The 15601-nt window shown below is 36.6% G+C and overlaps 1 protein-coding gene across 4 annotated transcripts in view; it reads left to right on the top strand.

Annotated features, from left to right (window-relative positions):
- The window catches only part of PDS5B (PDS5 cohesin associated factor B), a gene marked incomplete at both ends in the record, with an annotated part of 139325 nt that overhangs the window by 38334 nt on the left and 85390 nt on the right, over positions 1–15601 (top strand). For all 4 annotated transcript variants that reach the window (XM_080689848.1, XM_080689849.1, XM_080689846.1 and 1 more), the window contains 4 exons: positions 122–273; positions 3720–3833; positions 10175–10256; positions 14061–14109. In XM_080689848.1, the coding sequence (XP_080545974.1) occupies positions 122–273; positions 3720–3833; positions 10175–10256; positions 14061–14109 (397 nt within the window). The remainder of the gene's footprint in view (positions 1–121; positions 274–3719; positions 3834–10174; positions 10257–14060; positions 14110–15601) is intronic.

The following is a 15601-nucleotide window of genomic DNA, read 5'->3' on the forward strand; positions in this document are numbered from 1 at the left end:
CTAAAGAAAATATATTGTTTTATACTATATAAGGGAAATGAAAAACTAGAAACCTATACTGAATCTATATAATGGAAGCATTTTTACATTATAAAAGATAATTTTTTATTTTTCTTTTAAGTGGAGAGTACGCAAAGAAGCCATGATGGGACTTGCCCAGATTTATAAGAAATATGCTTTACAATCAGCAGCTGGAAAAGATGCAGCAAAACAGATATCATGGATTAAGGATAAATTGTTACATATATATTACCAAAACAGTATTGATGATCGGTAAGGACAGTATATATGTGTTGGTGTTTTGAGGTATGATAGAACTTATTTTATTTTTTATTTTTGGAACTGGAGATGGAACCCAGGGAGCATTTGACCTCTGAAATATAACCCCTGCTCTTTTTTTTTTTTTTTTTTTTGAAACAGGATCTTGCCAGTCACAGACAGTAAAGGATCATAGGTTTTCTCTTATATACAGAAAGTGGGAGTAATTGGGGTACAATAAAGACTTTAGATCATGGAGGAGAAACTCCAGTGGAGTGAGGAGGTCATCTAGGGGAGAGTGAGGAGAGAATTAATGAAGGAGTCACTTTATTCACATTATGTACATATGGGAGAACACCAATGCCAGTTCTGCTGTCCTTTATGGGGAAGGTAGGGAACGGAGAGAGGACTCAGGGAAAGCTCACTTAGTGCTGTGTGTATGTATGCCACTATCACAGTAAATTACACTATGTCGTGAGGCTAGACTGCACCAATCAGAGTATATTAAAAAAAAAACTAAAATCTTGCTACGTTGTTGAGACTAGCCTCAAACCTTTGATTCTCCTGTCTCAGACTCCCAAGTATTGAGATTATTTATGTCTAGCATGATATAACTTCTCAGTCAGTTGGTTTATGCAAGCACTTTGTTTTAGTTCCTTCACTTTTTTTGAAACTTTAATTTCTAAGACATTTAGAAAGTCACACCAAAAGCATGGTGTAGAAACAAACAGAACCAACAGTTAATATGCAAACAAAACAGTCTGTTAATTTTTTTGTGTATGATACTGGGGATGGAACTTAGGGACCTTCTACCTCCAGGCTATACCTCTAGACCTATTTTATTTTTTATTTGAAAACAAAGGTCTCACTAAGTTGCTGAGAGCCTCACTAAGTTGCTGAGGCTATCCTCAAACCTGTGATCCTCCTGTCTCAGCCTCTCAAGTACAAGCATGGGCCACCATGCCTGGCTTGTTAACAAATTATTTACCAGAGTGTCCAAACATTGTTTTAAAAAGTAACATTATAGCAGTTTGTGTTGGCACATGCTTGTAATCTGCTTGGGAGGCTGAGACAGGAGGATCACACAGGGTTGAAGTCAGCCTCAGCTACTTAGTGAGGCTCTCAGCAACTTAGTGAGACCCTGTTTCCAAACAAAATATAAAATAGGTCTGGGAGTATAGCCCGGAGGGAGAAAAGCCCATGAGTTCCACCCTTAGTAACACACACACACACACACACACACACACACACACACACACACAGTAACATTATACCCATATTTTCTTTTCTTTTTTTCTTTTTTATTTCTTTTCTTTCTTTTTTTTTTGTGGTACTAGGGTTCCTGGAAACACTTCTACCACTGGGCTACACTCCCAGAGACCCATTTTTATACTTTTTTTATTTGGAAACAGGGTCTCTTAAGCCAGCAAGGCTGGCTTTGGAACCTGTGTGATCTTCCTGTCTCCCCCTCCCAAGCGCGGGGATTATAAGCGTGCGCCACCACACCCAGCCCATATTTTATTTTCTTAAGAGTTAAAAGCCAGTACTACATTAATGTTAATATTTTTTTCTTCTTCTTTTTTTCTTTTTGGTGGTACTGGGGTTTCTGGAAGCCCTTCTACTTCCGGGCTACACTCCCAGACCTATTTTTACATTTTTATTTGGAAACAGGGTCTCCTAAGCCATTGTGCACGGCTGGCTTTGAACCGGCTATGTTAACATTAAAATAAAAAAATCTTATAATAATACTGCCTTTGTGCATTAAATACTGGGCTAACAACAAAACAAGCGCACAAGTGCTTGTGAATGATAGGAACCTGTGTTTCTGGCTGATTGTTAGTACATAGCTTTTATATTCATTTTTATATGCTATTTTAACAGGATAATATCTAAAAGGAACGTATAAAGTTACAATTTTGTTTCATAGGTAATTGTGTTATGAGGATTTTCAAAAATTTTTTTTAATGGTATCAGGGATTGAACCCAAGGGTATTCTACCTCTGCAGTGTGCTCCCATCCCTGTTTTATTTTTCATTTTAAAACAAGGTCTTACTTAATTGCTGAGTCTGTTCTTGAATGGGTTACCCTCCTGTTTCTGCCTCCCGGGTACTAGGATTACCAGTGTGTGCCACTACACCTGACTTTCAATGTTTTTTCAAATATAATTCAAATAAAAATAAACTCTTTGGATTATACATATTTTAGATAAAGTAAGTCCTACTCAAGGCTAAAAAGTTTATAATCTTATATAAAAACAAATGATCTGCCTAAAGGTATATTTTATATGGATCATACCCATTTAGCAGTTAATAGAGCCATAAATCCTACTTAAAGTCTAAATTGATTTGACAGATTGTTAGTGGGACCCAAATGATTATGCCTGTAAAGTGGGTCAGACTGAGAAAAGATGCAATAGGTTTTACTGAAATTTGAAGATTATAGAAACTGATATTCTTAGGTTAACATTATCTAAGAAACTTTATTAATTATAGTTTTTAGGGTTTGAGTTAATGGTATCAGTGCACAAAAATTTATATGATTTGAAAGGATTCCCCACTTTAAATTTTTTTTCCCTTTTTGAGCAGTGACCTGGTACCCTCTTTGTGGTGGGGAAACTGGGGTAGCAGCAGTTACAGGCTCATGAAAGAAGTGAGAGCGTGTGTGTGTGTTATTAGGGATTGAACTCAGTGGCATTCTGTGTGTGTGTGTGTGTGTGTGTGTGTGTGTGTGTGTGTGTGTGTGTTATTGGAGATTGAACTCAGTGGCATTCTACCTCTGAGCTATACCTGGGATTATAAGTGTGGACCACCATGCCTAGACAGAACTTTTTCTAAGTACTTTTAACTAGGTCTCTTTTCATGATAGTCACTGTGAAAACTCAAAAGAATCTCAAAAAATTTTTGCTAGCTTTAACTTAAAGAAATTTAGTATTCAATACTTGGAGGGATATGGTGTACTTTTCAGTTTTAGTACTTTAGTACTTTTTTTAGTACTCTTGGTGTAGAGCTGGATATTGAACCCAGGGGCATTCTGCCTCCTAGCTACAACTCTAATATTTATTTTGAATTGGGTCTCACTGTGTTGCTGAGACTAATCTGGAACCTGCAGTCACTGTCTCAGCCTTCAAAGTACTGAGATTATAGGTGTTTGCCATCATGTACAGTCCTGGTATACTTTTTAGATCCCTTATTATACTAAGTAATTAAGAAATCGAGTCCTTGATGTACAACTATTTCATGAAATAGTAATTAGCTGGGTGTAGGGCTATTCTAGTATGTTGAGTCAAATCCTTTTTCTGAATCCTCTTGTTCAAAAAGAAGGCAGTGATTTGGAAGTTTCATCTCCACTCAGGATAGCAGGAACTTCTCCAGTTATGTGTTATTTATGTATTTTGGAATTCTATATATAAATTTAGTATATTTAAAAAGAATCAGTGTTATTCCTTCTTTGTTCTTTTGTAGATTACTTGTCGAACGGATCTTTGCTCAATACATGGTTCCCCACAATTTGGAAACTACAGAACGGATGAAGTGCTTGTATTACTTGTATGCAACACTGGATTTAAATGCTGTGAAGTATGTCTCAAAAATCAAACTGTTCTTTTCCTCTTCTGTATTATATTAGATTTTATAGAAAAGAAGTAATTGTATTTGAAAATGTAAAACTATGTAATGCAAGCATTGTTTAAAGGGCCCATACACAATAAAATAGTTGGCTTTTTTTTTTTTTTAGAAGATTTTGTCATCAGCAGGAGATTAAGCAATTCAAAACAAATGATAGATAAAGCCAGATATGATAGCTGTAATCCCAGTACTTGGGGGGTTCCAATAGGAACAGGAGAGTCATAGGTTCAAGGTCAGCCTCAGCAACTTGAGACCCTGTTTCAAAGAAAAAAAAGAAAAAATACATATTAAAATATGTAATACATGTAATAAATATATATCTTTATATATTTTTATATGTATACACACATGGGCTGGGGTTAGCTCAGACAGAATGCCCCTGGGTTAACTCCCCAGTACCAAAAATACTATTTCTAGCTGGTAGTGGTGGCGCATGCCTGTAATCCTAGTACTTAGGAAGGTGAGACAGGAGGAATGCAGGTTCAAGATTAGCCTCAGCAACTTAGTGAGTGAGACCCTGTTTCAAAACGTAAAAATAAGACAGGGCTGAAGGTCTAGCTCAGAGGTAGAATGACCCTGGATTCAATCCCTTTTACTTCAATGGGAAGAGGTAAATAGACCTAATTGAATGGAGTCTTTTAGGATTTTATTTCTTTTTCTTGCCATATTATCATGTTATTGGTGTCTCAAGAAATGTGATGTTACCTATTCTTTGTTTTTTTTTTGTGTTGTTTTGTTTTTCTTAGGGTTTTAGTATCATGAGAAACTACCTTCTTATTTTCATATGGTACTAAATTATGATGTAGGCAGTATGGCACAGATTTTTGTGCTGCATACTTTCAATACATGTTAATCACTTACCATAAGGTAAGCACCAATACATTTTTATTACCATGTTACATTAAAGTTCCTTTGCATGTCTGGATAGGGAACTGGTATTTTTATTTTTTTAATATTTTCATTGATGCATTATAGTCTCACATCATAATATAGTTGGGAATTCACATTTTAGACATGGAAAAGATATTGGTAATTTAATTGAACCATGTTGATAGTTAGAAAGTTGAGAGAGACTTAGAAAATGTAGACCCTTAATATTTCAAAAGGTGGCTTAAAACTATTAATATTAAATCCAGAAATTAGAGGTTTAAGGATATATATGTATGTGTGTGTGTATATATATATATATATATATGTCATTTTTATTTGTATTTTTGCTTAATGGGACTTATGGTTTCATTTCATTATATGTGGCACCAATATTTTATACAGAAATGTACATTTATTTTTTCTTTTTAAAATAATTTTATTGGTACATTGTAATTATACCATATAGTGAGATCAAAGTGATATATTTATGCCTATAGTATTTTAAACACTCAAATCTGTGTTGTCTGTGGCCGGTTTTGGCATTATAATAGAAAATTAGTTGCAATAGAGACCACTTGGTCCTCAAGACTTCAAATACTTTGTAAAAGGGCAGGCTTTTACTTGCCAATCCCCAGTTTAAATGGCATTTTTTGTTTTGTTTTGCAACATGATGAACTGAATAAGAGAGGTTAGTTAACTTTTCAAGTTGACTAGTAGTAAAAGAGAAAGCCAGGTTTTGAAATCAGTTCTACTTTGAAACTTTTTTTGTATTATATATAGTAAAATATATCACTGATGTATGTCATCGTCACTGTGAACTACATTATGATGTGAGACTGTAAATACCAATAAAAATATAAAAAGCAAATAAAATATTTGAAAGTCCAGTATGCCAAGAAAATCAATTAAAACAGGCCAGTTACTCGATTTAATCACTAATAGCAGGGACTAACCTCACTAATATTTTATAGAAATGGACCTTGTGAATAATGACTCTTTTACAAATCACTATAGCAATACATTAATTTATAACAAATAAATAATCATTCTAGCCCAGAAATTGTTAAAATATACAGTCTGTACTTAGTCTGAAAAGGATTAAAAATAGTGATTTGGCAGTCAGTCTCTTGGTGAGAAACTGTTTGGGAAGGATTCTTTCTTATTGAAAGCCATATATTCTATTTCTGCTTTCTTTTGGGAAACACACAGTATTTTCTATATGTTAGACCTTCTGGTATTTTTATTATTAGAGAAGAGAAACATAAAAAGAGAAATATCTTATTATCTTGATTGTTAGAGAATAGAGGCAAGCTTGAGTACTTTGATGATGACATGCATCTCAACTTCCCACGAGTTTCTCAGAGTTGTTTGTAATAAGAGCAGGCGATAGTGTCAGGTGTCTTAGTTGTAATCCTCTCTTTCATTGAGTAGGTTCTCATCTAGACGGTTTTGTACTTTTTGTGTGTATGTGTATGTGGTGCTGAGGGTTGAACTTGGGCATTCTACCTCTGAGCTATGTCCCCAGCCCTATATTTTGTTAAGAAACACAGTCTTGCTAGTTTGCTGAGAATCTCACCACTTGCTGAGACTAACCTCAGACTTGCGATCCTCCTGTCTCAGCCTCCTAAGCACTAGGATTACAGGTGTTGCCACCACATCTGGCTACAGTTTTGTACTTTTTAGTCTAATGGATGATTTGCCCAACTGGGAGCAGAAGGTTGAAAAGGAGGTTCTCTTCATTTGGACAGGTCCCTGGCTAAAAGCCAGATAGCTGTCTTTTTCTTTTGAGTTGATGCAAACTTGTGGTACATTATTAGGTACAAGAGACCTAATAATGAAAGTAGTTGACTATTTAAAATGCCAGTTAACAGCCGGGTGTGGTGGCACGCACTTGTAATTCTAGCATTTGGGAGGCTGAGACAGGAGGATCGTGATTCTCAGATAGCCTCAGCTACTTAGTGAGACCCTTTGCAACTCAGTGAGACCCTATTTCAAAATAAAGAGTAGGTTGTTTATAGATCATCATCATCATCATCATCTCCTCCTCCTCCTCCTCCTCCTCCTCCTCCTCCTCCTCCTCCTCCTCCTCCTCCTCCTCCTTCTTCTTCTTCTTCTTCTTCTTCTTCTTCTTCTTCTTCTTCTTCTTCTTCTTCTTCTTCTTCATGGTGGTACTGGGGTTCTTGGAAACCTTTCTACCTCCTGGCTACACTCCCAGACCTTTTTTGGGGGGGGGTTGGAAACAGGGTCTCTTAAGCCAGAGAGGCTAGTTTCGAACCTGAGTGATCCTCCTGTCTCCACCTCCCAAGCGCAGGGATTACAAGCGTGCCCGGCATTCTTACATTTTTTTTTCTAATATGAGAAAGCAGTACATGTCTTTTGCAAAAGATGGGACCCCAAGTACCTAGTGGCAATGAGTTTTGTCTTCCCTTGGGGCCAGCAAGGCTGGGATCGGAACCTACCGTGAGGCAAGGCTGGTGCTTGGGCCTCCGAGGCCAGGATTGGAGCCTGCCGAGGGGTGAGGCAGGTGCTGGGGCCAGCAAGACTGGGATTGGAGCCTACTGTGAGGCAAGGCTGGTGCCGGGCTGCCAAGGCCGGGATCGGAGCCTGCTGAGGGGTGAGGCTGGTGACGGGGCCAGCGAGGCCAGGATTAGAACCTGCCGTGAGGCAAGGCCCGGGCAGAGGCCTCTGAGGCCAGGAATGGAGCCTGCCAAGGGGTGAGGCCGGTGCCAAGGCCAGTGAGGCTGGGATCTGAGCCTGCTGTGAGGCAAGGCTGGTGCTGGGACCTCCTAGGCTGGGATTGGAGCCTGCCGAGGGGTGAGGCCCATGCCGGGGCCAGCGAGGCTGGGATTGGAGCCTGCCATGAGGCAAGGCTGGTGCTGGAGCCAGCGAGGCTGAGATCAGAGCCTGCCTGGTGGCCAGGCCGGTGCCGGGGCCTCCAAGAGTGGGATCGGAACTTACAATGCGGCATACACAGAGAAATATCACAGAAAATTAAAAAATCAGATGCTTACCCTAATATGCAAAAAACTAGAAAGAATTGGGTAATAGGAGGAAATCCAGTTGAAGAAAGGGTCCTATGGAGGAGCAATTAAGGTGAGTGATCAGAGGGGATGGGATGGGGGAAGATGGAATCTCTTTAAAGCACTTGATGTACGTAAACAAATATATCAGAGTTAATCACTAAATCAAGCATGGGATTAAGGGAGGGGGAGGGAATGGGATGGGATAGGATAAAGGCTAATTGGATGATGTGTGCTTGTACCCTCACAAGTCTTGTATTCCATTGAGATGTTTGACTACAATGCACCAATAAAAATATCTTTTAAAAAAGAGTAAAAATTGGGCTGGGGGTAGAATGCCCCTAGTTTCTATCCCCAGTGCTGCAAAAATAAAAACAAAACAGTAAAATTTCATTTAACAACTGAAAGAATATCTGGACTCCCCCAGAGTTCTCACATTTGTGACAGAAGTAGGATTTAGACTACATTCCCAAACTTACTGGCTTATTGCTTTCTTTTAAGGAAAAAAAATATTTTACACATCTCTGGATATTTCCACTGCTTTCTTATTTTTATTCAGTACCTCTCAGTTGTACCTGAGGGTATTGCCACCCATGGGGGGTAATTCCAGCATCCTTCTAGGGGCAGTATCACTTTCTTTGGGAATGTATGACTAGCCTAAGATTAAATAACTGTCTTATTTATTTATTTATTTATTTATTCATTTATTTATTCATTTATTTATTTTGGTGGTTCTGGGGATGGAACCCAGGGGCCTTCTACCTCTGGGCTACACTCCCAGACCTATTTTATATTTTATTTGGAAATAGGGTCTCTTAAGCCAGCTGAGGCTGTCTTTGAACCTGCGCAATCCTCCTGTCTCTGCCTCCCAAGCGTGGGGATTACAAACGTGTGCCACCACGCCTGGCTTATTGAATTAATTTTCTTCCTATTGTGTTTGTTCTCTTCCAGTTTCTCTTCCTGCTATAATGTTGTCTTATTTTTAATATTTGTATTATAATATTGCTTTTTTCAGTATAACATTCTTTTTTTTAAGAGGAAAGACTGTGTAGGAAGGAAATAAACAAGGACAAATTGTCTTTCTACTTAATTATATTAAAATACTTGGGAAGGCGAGTCCCCTAAATATGAGTTCTTAGACAATATTGGTCACTCTTTGATTTTATCATTATAATAACTAATAATGTGTTTTAGAATTGCTTGAGATTTCATCCTTACTAAATAACTGTAATAGGTTAAATAATTTCCTTTTTAAGTGAAGGCAAGTTTTTTAAAATCACATCTTTCAGAAGTTGTAAATGATGATTAATAGGGAAGAAACAGTGCACTAACTTTGGAGTTCAGAAGTAGTTTTGCAGAAGACTATTTGGCTTCCTTGAAAGTTATTATTTTAAAATATGTAACTTATTTTAATTTTAGGTTTTACAGTCCTCTGAAGAATTGTCATTTTGCACTTAGTGTCGATTTTCATAAATTGTGCTAGTGAAACTAGGAATTTGAAAATAGTAAAATATGTTTAAAAGTTCTAAGATGCCGGGTGTGGTGGCGCACGCTTGTAATCCCCATGCTTGGGAGGCGGAGATGGGGATCGCATAGGTTTGAAGCCGCTGTGCTGGCTTAAGAGACCCTGTTTCTAAATAAAAATATAAAATAGGTCTGGGAGTGTAGCCTGGAGGTAGACGGGCTTCCAGGAACCCCAGTACCACCCCCCCCCCCAAAAAAAAAGTTCTAAGATGAGAATGCCCTAATACTTTTACTTTGCTTTGCTGGCACCATTTTGAAGTCACTACTGTAGAGAAATTTAAGTGTTCAGATTTAAGCTAGTTTATCCCTTTTAAAAAAAATTCAAAGCCATTTTAAAAACATTGTTAAGAGAGTGGACATATTAAAAATTTTTTTCCATTAAATGTTTGCTTAAGAATAATACAACATTTAGGAAGGCACTAAGGTTTTTGCCAAATAAAAAGAATATTCACTTATAGCCTAAACTATTTGTTTAATATTTTAATAGATACTTGTTTTAAGAAAAAGTATTCTTATTTTCTCCTACCTATATCTGCCTTTGATTCCATTTCCTCCTATCTGCTGTACGACCTTACTTCATCAGTTATTCCTTTGTTTTTCAAATTAATAATCCTTCAGTTAATTTAACCTAAAAATGTGCTGCAGTTAATGATAGATCCTGCCTATTTTTACATAATGCAAAAATCACCACAAATCTTTGGTCCTGCTCTTTATTATTTAATGTGTTTGAATTTTTTTTCTCTCTGTTCATTGTCAGTTGCTTAGTCCTGTGAATTTTACGTCATCTCTATCATCTTTTGTAATTTGAAACTTTTTTAAAAGAGTTATATACTTGGAATATTCTGGGTTTTTAACCTGCTTTGTATGTTTGTTTTTCAGAGCATTAAATGAAATGTGGAAATGTCAAAATCTTCTCCGACATCAAGTAAAGGATTTGCTTGACTTAATTAAGCAACCCAAAGTAAGCTAAATTTAAAGAAAATTTTTTCTTTGATGCTAAGTTTTGTAAAATACATACATTTTTGTTACTATTTACCATTTCTGCTTATATGTTAACGCTGTGAAAGAGTTGATTTTAGAACATAGGATTTCTAATTTAGATAATTGTAATGTTTTGTTTTTTACTTTTTATCTTATAACTAATATTATGATTTTGGTATATTACATGATCATCTTAATTATAATTGAATGATGGTATTCATCCACTAAATATATGGCAATTTATTTTTTGACATTTAGAATGATTTTTTTTTCTTAGTTGTACTGGGGAGGACCCAGGGGCTTTCTACCTATGGGCTACACCCCCAGTCCTATTTTATAATTTATTTGGAAACAGGGTCTCACTAAGATGCTGATGAGAGCCTCACTGATTAGCTGAGGCTGGTTTCGAACATGTGCGATCCCCCGTCTCAGCCTCTCAGACATTTAGAATGATTCTAGGTCCCCCTTTTCCCTTTGAGAATGTTGTATATTGTAGACCTGTAAACAATTTAATTAATCCAAAAAAATGGCCTGCCTGGTTATTTTAAATTGTGTTGAGGGAATCGGGTGTGGTGACGCACACTTGTAATCCCAGTACATGGGAGGCTGAGATAGGAGAATCACAGGTTCATTGCCAGCCTCAGCAATTTAGTGAGGCCATCTGCAAGTTTCCATTCTCTACTAACACATATACAGCTCTCAAACACATATTCTCTCTCTCTCTCTCTCTCTCTCTCTCTCTCTCTCTCTCTCTCTCTCTAATTGAAGGAAAACAGTATATATTTCTTTTTAAGCCCACGTATCAACCCTCAAACTCCTTTCCCCTATCACATATCACAACTTCATGTTTATAGGATAGAGGTCAATAAAGAAGTATTAATATTATTTCACCCAAACAGTAAAAAGTTCTAGTTTTTCTAGGTGTGAATTGGCTAATTGCCTTAAAAATCCATAAACTTGTTTTTGTTATTGTAAAATAGTATATGTCAGGTGTTTGGGTCACAGCAATGAAAATGCTGACTAAAACAGTAATTTATAGTGACTCTTAATATTTTTTTAAACTACAGTACGATTTTAAAGTAAAAAAAAAAAAATAAGGCATTTTGGGGGCCAGGCGTGGTGGCACACACTGGTAATCTCAGCATTCCAGAGGCAGAGACTGGAGGATCATGGTTCGTGAACAGCCTCAGCTGAGGCCCTTCACGACTCAGTGAGACCTGTTTCAGAAATGAAAAACTTAAAAATAGGGTTGGGGGTGTAGCTTGGAAGTACAATGCCCCTGGGTTTCGTTCCCGATACTGGGGGAAAAAAAAAAAAAAAAATATATAATATATATATATATATATATATATATATATATAAATAAAAGGCATTTTGTACTATTTGTTTTCTTAAGCAAAGCTTATGTCTGGGTAGTATTTTTGTTGGTAACTAATAGCTGAGGCTGTCCTCCAACCGCAATCCTCCTGTCTTAGCCTCCCAAATGCTGAGATTACAATTGTACCACTGGCTTTAAGTTTAACTTTTTAATTAAAACAAGTTTTTTGTTTTTGTTTTTGTAGTACTGGAGATTGAACTCAGAGGCATTCTACCTTCGAGCTACAATCCCAGCCTGATTTTATTTGGAAACAGAGTCCTGTTAGGTTGATGAGACTCTTACTACTTGATGAGATTATCTTCAAACCTACGATCCTCCTTTCTCAGCCTCCCAAGTCTCTTTTTAAATTTTATTTATTTACTGGGAGCCTCCTTATCATACCTATAGTTTAAAAACTTGGGGTCTCATCACTTTCCTATTCAGTCATACATGAAATAAAGAAATACAGCCTCAATTAATTTATAATGTTTTGTTTCTTTCTAGTTTGAGAAATTTTCATTTTGCTTATTTTAAAATGATTTTGAAGTTGTCTGCATTAAAGAAGGAATTCTTAGTTAAGTGTGGTCGTGCATGCTTGTAATCTCAGTGCTTGGGAGGCTGAGACAAGAGTATCTCAGGTTTGCAGCCAGCTTTAGCAATTTAGTGTGAGACCATCTCAACTTAGAGCCTGTTTCCAAATAAAAAATAAAATAGGGTTATGGTTTACCTCAGAGGTAAAACACCCTGAGTTTAATCTCCCAGGATCTCTAGCCTCCTCTGAAGAAATTTTTATTACTGTGTGATAGGGTTTAAGAGAAAAAACAGGAGAATAATGCCCCTAATTTAGAGTTATGTTGTAAAAATTAATAGTTTCTTTCTGATTATCTAATGCTCACTTTATACCAAGAATCATAGTAGACATTACTGCATTCAAGTTAGAAGAATACAAAAGTATGTTTAACTTTTGTGTGTTTATATTTCCTCCTATTTTAATTAGGAAGACTCCTTCATAGGGATTATTTGATTTGTTGCCTTTATCCCTTTTAACTTTGTATTTTAAGCAGAGTTGCTCAGTGACATGTTTTTAGTTTGTTTTTAAAAATGACACTACTCATAAATAGAGTGAATGATTTACACTATTTTATCATCTTTTATACATGTGACTTTACATTCAGTAGTACATGAGTGTATTATGTGCTGTATAATGTGAATACATTGATTTACTGAGATAATACTAACCTTATTCAATGCGCAGCCAGAACTCTTAGGGACATCTTAATTGTCTTTCTTTGGTGTGTTCTCTTATAAACTTTTTATTGCTATGTCTAAAAACACCTCATAGTGATTTATTTATTGATTTATTGATTTATTTGGTGGTACTGGGGTTCCTGGAAGCCCTTCTACCTTCGGGCTACACTCCCAGACCTATTTTATATTTTTATTTGGAAACAGGGTCTCTTAAGCCAGCGAGGCTGGCTCTGAACCAGCGGGATTACAAGTGTGTGCCACCACGCCCAGCCCTCATAGTGATTGAGAGAGAGAGAGAGAGAGATGTGGTGGTGGTGGTGGTGGTGGTGGTGGTGGTGGTGGTAGGGAGGGAGGGAGGGAAGGAGGGAGGGAGGGAGAGAGAGAGAGAGGGAGAGATATGATGGTGGTGGGAGAGAGAGAGAGAGAGAGAGAGAGAGAGAGAGAGATGATGGTGGTGGGAGAGAGAGAGAGAGAGAGAGAGAGAGATAGAGATATGGTGGTGGTGGTTGAATCCAGGGGCATTCAACCCCTGAGCCCCACACCCAGCCCTGTTTTACTTAAAAAAAAAAAAATTGTAGCAGGGTCCCACTGAGTTGCTGAGACTGCCCTCTAACCTGTGATCATGTCTTGTTGTCACTTAGATTTTATACTTGCTTGTGTCAACTTTTTGTTTGAAATAAATATCTACCTCTTCAAAAATAGGATGTAGCAATCAGGTTTTTTTTTTGAGAACTGACAGAACAGGGTGATGTATTAGGAGGTAATGAAAGTAGAAAGAAAACAAGTTGATCATACCTCCCACCCAGTTCAGCCAAGGCTTAAAAATAGCCGAGGAGAGCCAAGCATGGTGGCACATGCTTGTAATCCCAACACTTGGGAGGCAGAGACAGGAGGATGCACAGGTTTGAAGCCAGCTTCAGCTACTTTAAGTGAGGCTCTCAGCAACTTAGTGAGACTGTTTCCAAATAAAATATAAAAATAAGTTTGGGAGTATAGCCCGGAGGTAGAAAGCCCCTGGGTTCCACCCCCAGCACCACCCAAGGGGGGAAAAAAAAAAGGCACAATAGTGGCAAGGGCATGGAACTGGAATCTTACTAGTTTGTGCTTGCCTGTGTTTTTTAAGAGTATAATGTAGATTCTTTCAAGAAATTTTAATTTTGCATTTTTTGTGATTTACAGACAGATGCCAGTGTCAAGGCCATATTTTCAAAAGTGATGGTTATTACAAGTAAGCTATTTTAAATCTATATAATATAATGTAATTGAAATAATTGTAGTTTAAATTGTTGCATGAACTTTTATGCTGTGGAAGTGTTTTTGCTTAGTAAGCAATAGATGACTTAGCTTTCCTTTTTTCTGACTTTTGTTTTGCATACTATACAGAATTTTAAATTTTCTTCTGCACCTTATGTAGCAATAGCTGGAGAAAGGATTTAGTACATAAATTTATTGCTGAGGATTCATTTAAATGATCTTACTAACTAAACTTGTTTGGTGTTCATTTCTCTAATGTGAATCTATCTGAAACTAATTTCACACCAAGTCAAAATTGAGAGTGAAAGATATACCTAATAAATATATAGCCATTTCTCTTAAAAAAAAAAACTTGCTTTTTTACTTTAAGTGATGCTCAATAAAATGTTATTTAATTGCATTTAGCAGTAAATACAAAAGACATGTGGCATTTCTTTATTCAGTGCAGTAAAAGGGGAAAGTAGCTTGTTTTGTGGTCATTTGCTTTTCCTCCCATCTCAGAGGTCCCTGTTGTATAACAGATGAACAGAGGGACACTCAGGAACACTGGCAGGAATGAGTCTACTGAAGTTCCCACTTGGTGGTAATGATGAGATCTTAAGATAGATCTGAGTGCTAAATATTGCAAGATGTTTATGGAAGTAATACTAAAACACTGAAGAGTACAGTGACTTCATTCACTAGGTTTTGGATTAAGTGATTGGAGTTTTGGCATGAGTAGATCTTTTGAGACCAAAATATCTTTCAGACCTGGGTAGTTAAAATAGTTTTCAGTCCTTTTTGATAACTAAAGCAATTGATTTTGTGCAATTGCATTTTTTACAAATGTCTTCTCAGTAATTTGGCTGTGGATACTATCCTAGAAAGGCTATCATTCTCTGTATTCTATTTTTTTCTCTGTTAATTTTTTTCCAGCAAGTACCATTTTTCCAGACTCTTTTCTGAGGAATGTTAGTATCTTGCAGGTGTTAGTAATATTGTGACAAATTATAGTTCCCTTGTCTGATAAATTTGTGGAGTCAGAATTTTCATTTTGTTTTTTTCTTGTCTGTCTTGTCCCTTTACTCTTTTGCTTTTTTTTTTTTTAACAATAGGCTTTATTTTAGCCTTATATGTGATGCTTATTCATTATAAAGGTAAAGTGACATTTCCAAAATTATTTAAAATAGTACTAGCTTTTCCTGAACACTGTTAACCTCCAGTGACTTGCTATTAATGTTTGTATCACAGTTTATAAAGTACTGCACCAGAAGTTTTCTAACTTAGCCTTGGATGTTTATTGTATGCTTCAGTGTTTTGCTTAAAAATGATCATTTAAACATAAGGCATCATGTTTATCTGCTATACTAAAATGTGGTCTTAATATCATTTTTTATAGAAACATGAAGAAATCATATAGCAAATATTTAGTAGGATTCATATATTGATGTGTTCTTTCTACTTTTAGTGTTTCAGTCATTCTTGCT

The sequence above is a fragment of the Muscardinus avellanarius genome, assembly GCF_963383645.1.
Source record: "Muscardinus avellanarius genome assembly, chromosome: 2".
In the NCBI taxonomy this organism is placed as follows: Eukaryota; Metazoa; Chordata; class Mammalia; order Rodentia; family Gliridae; genus Muscardinus; species Muscardinus avellanarius.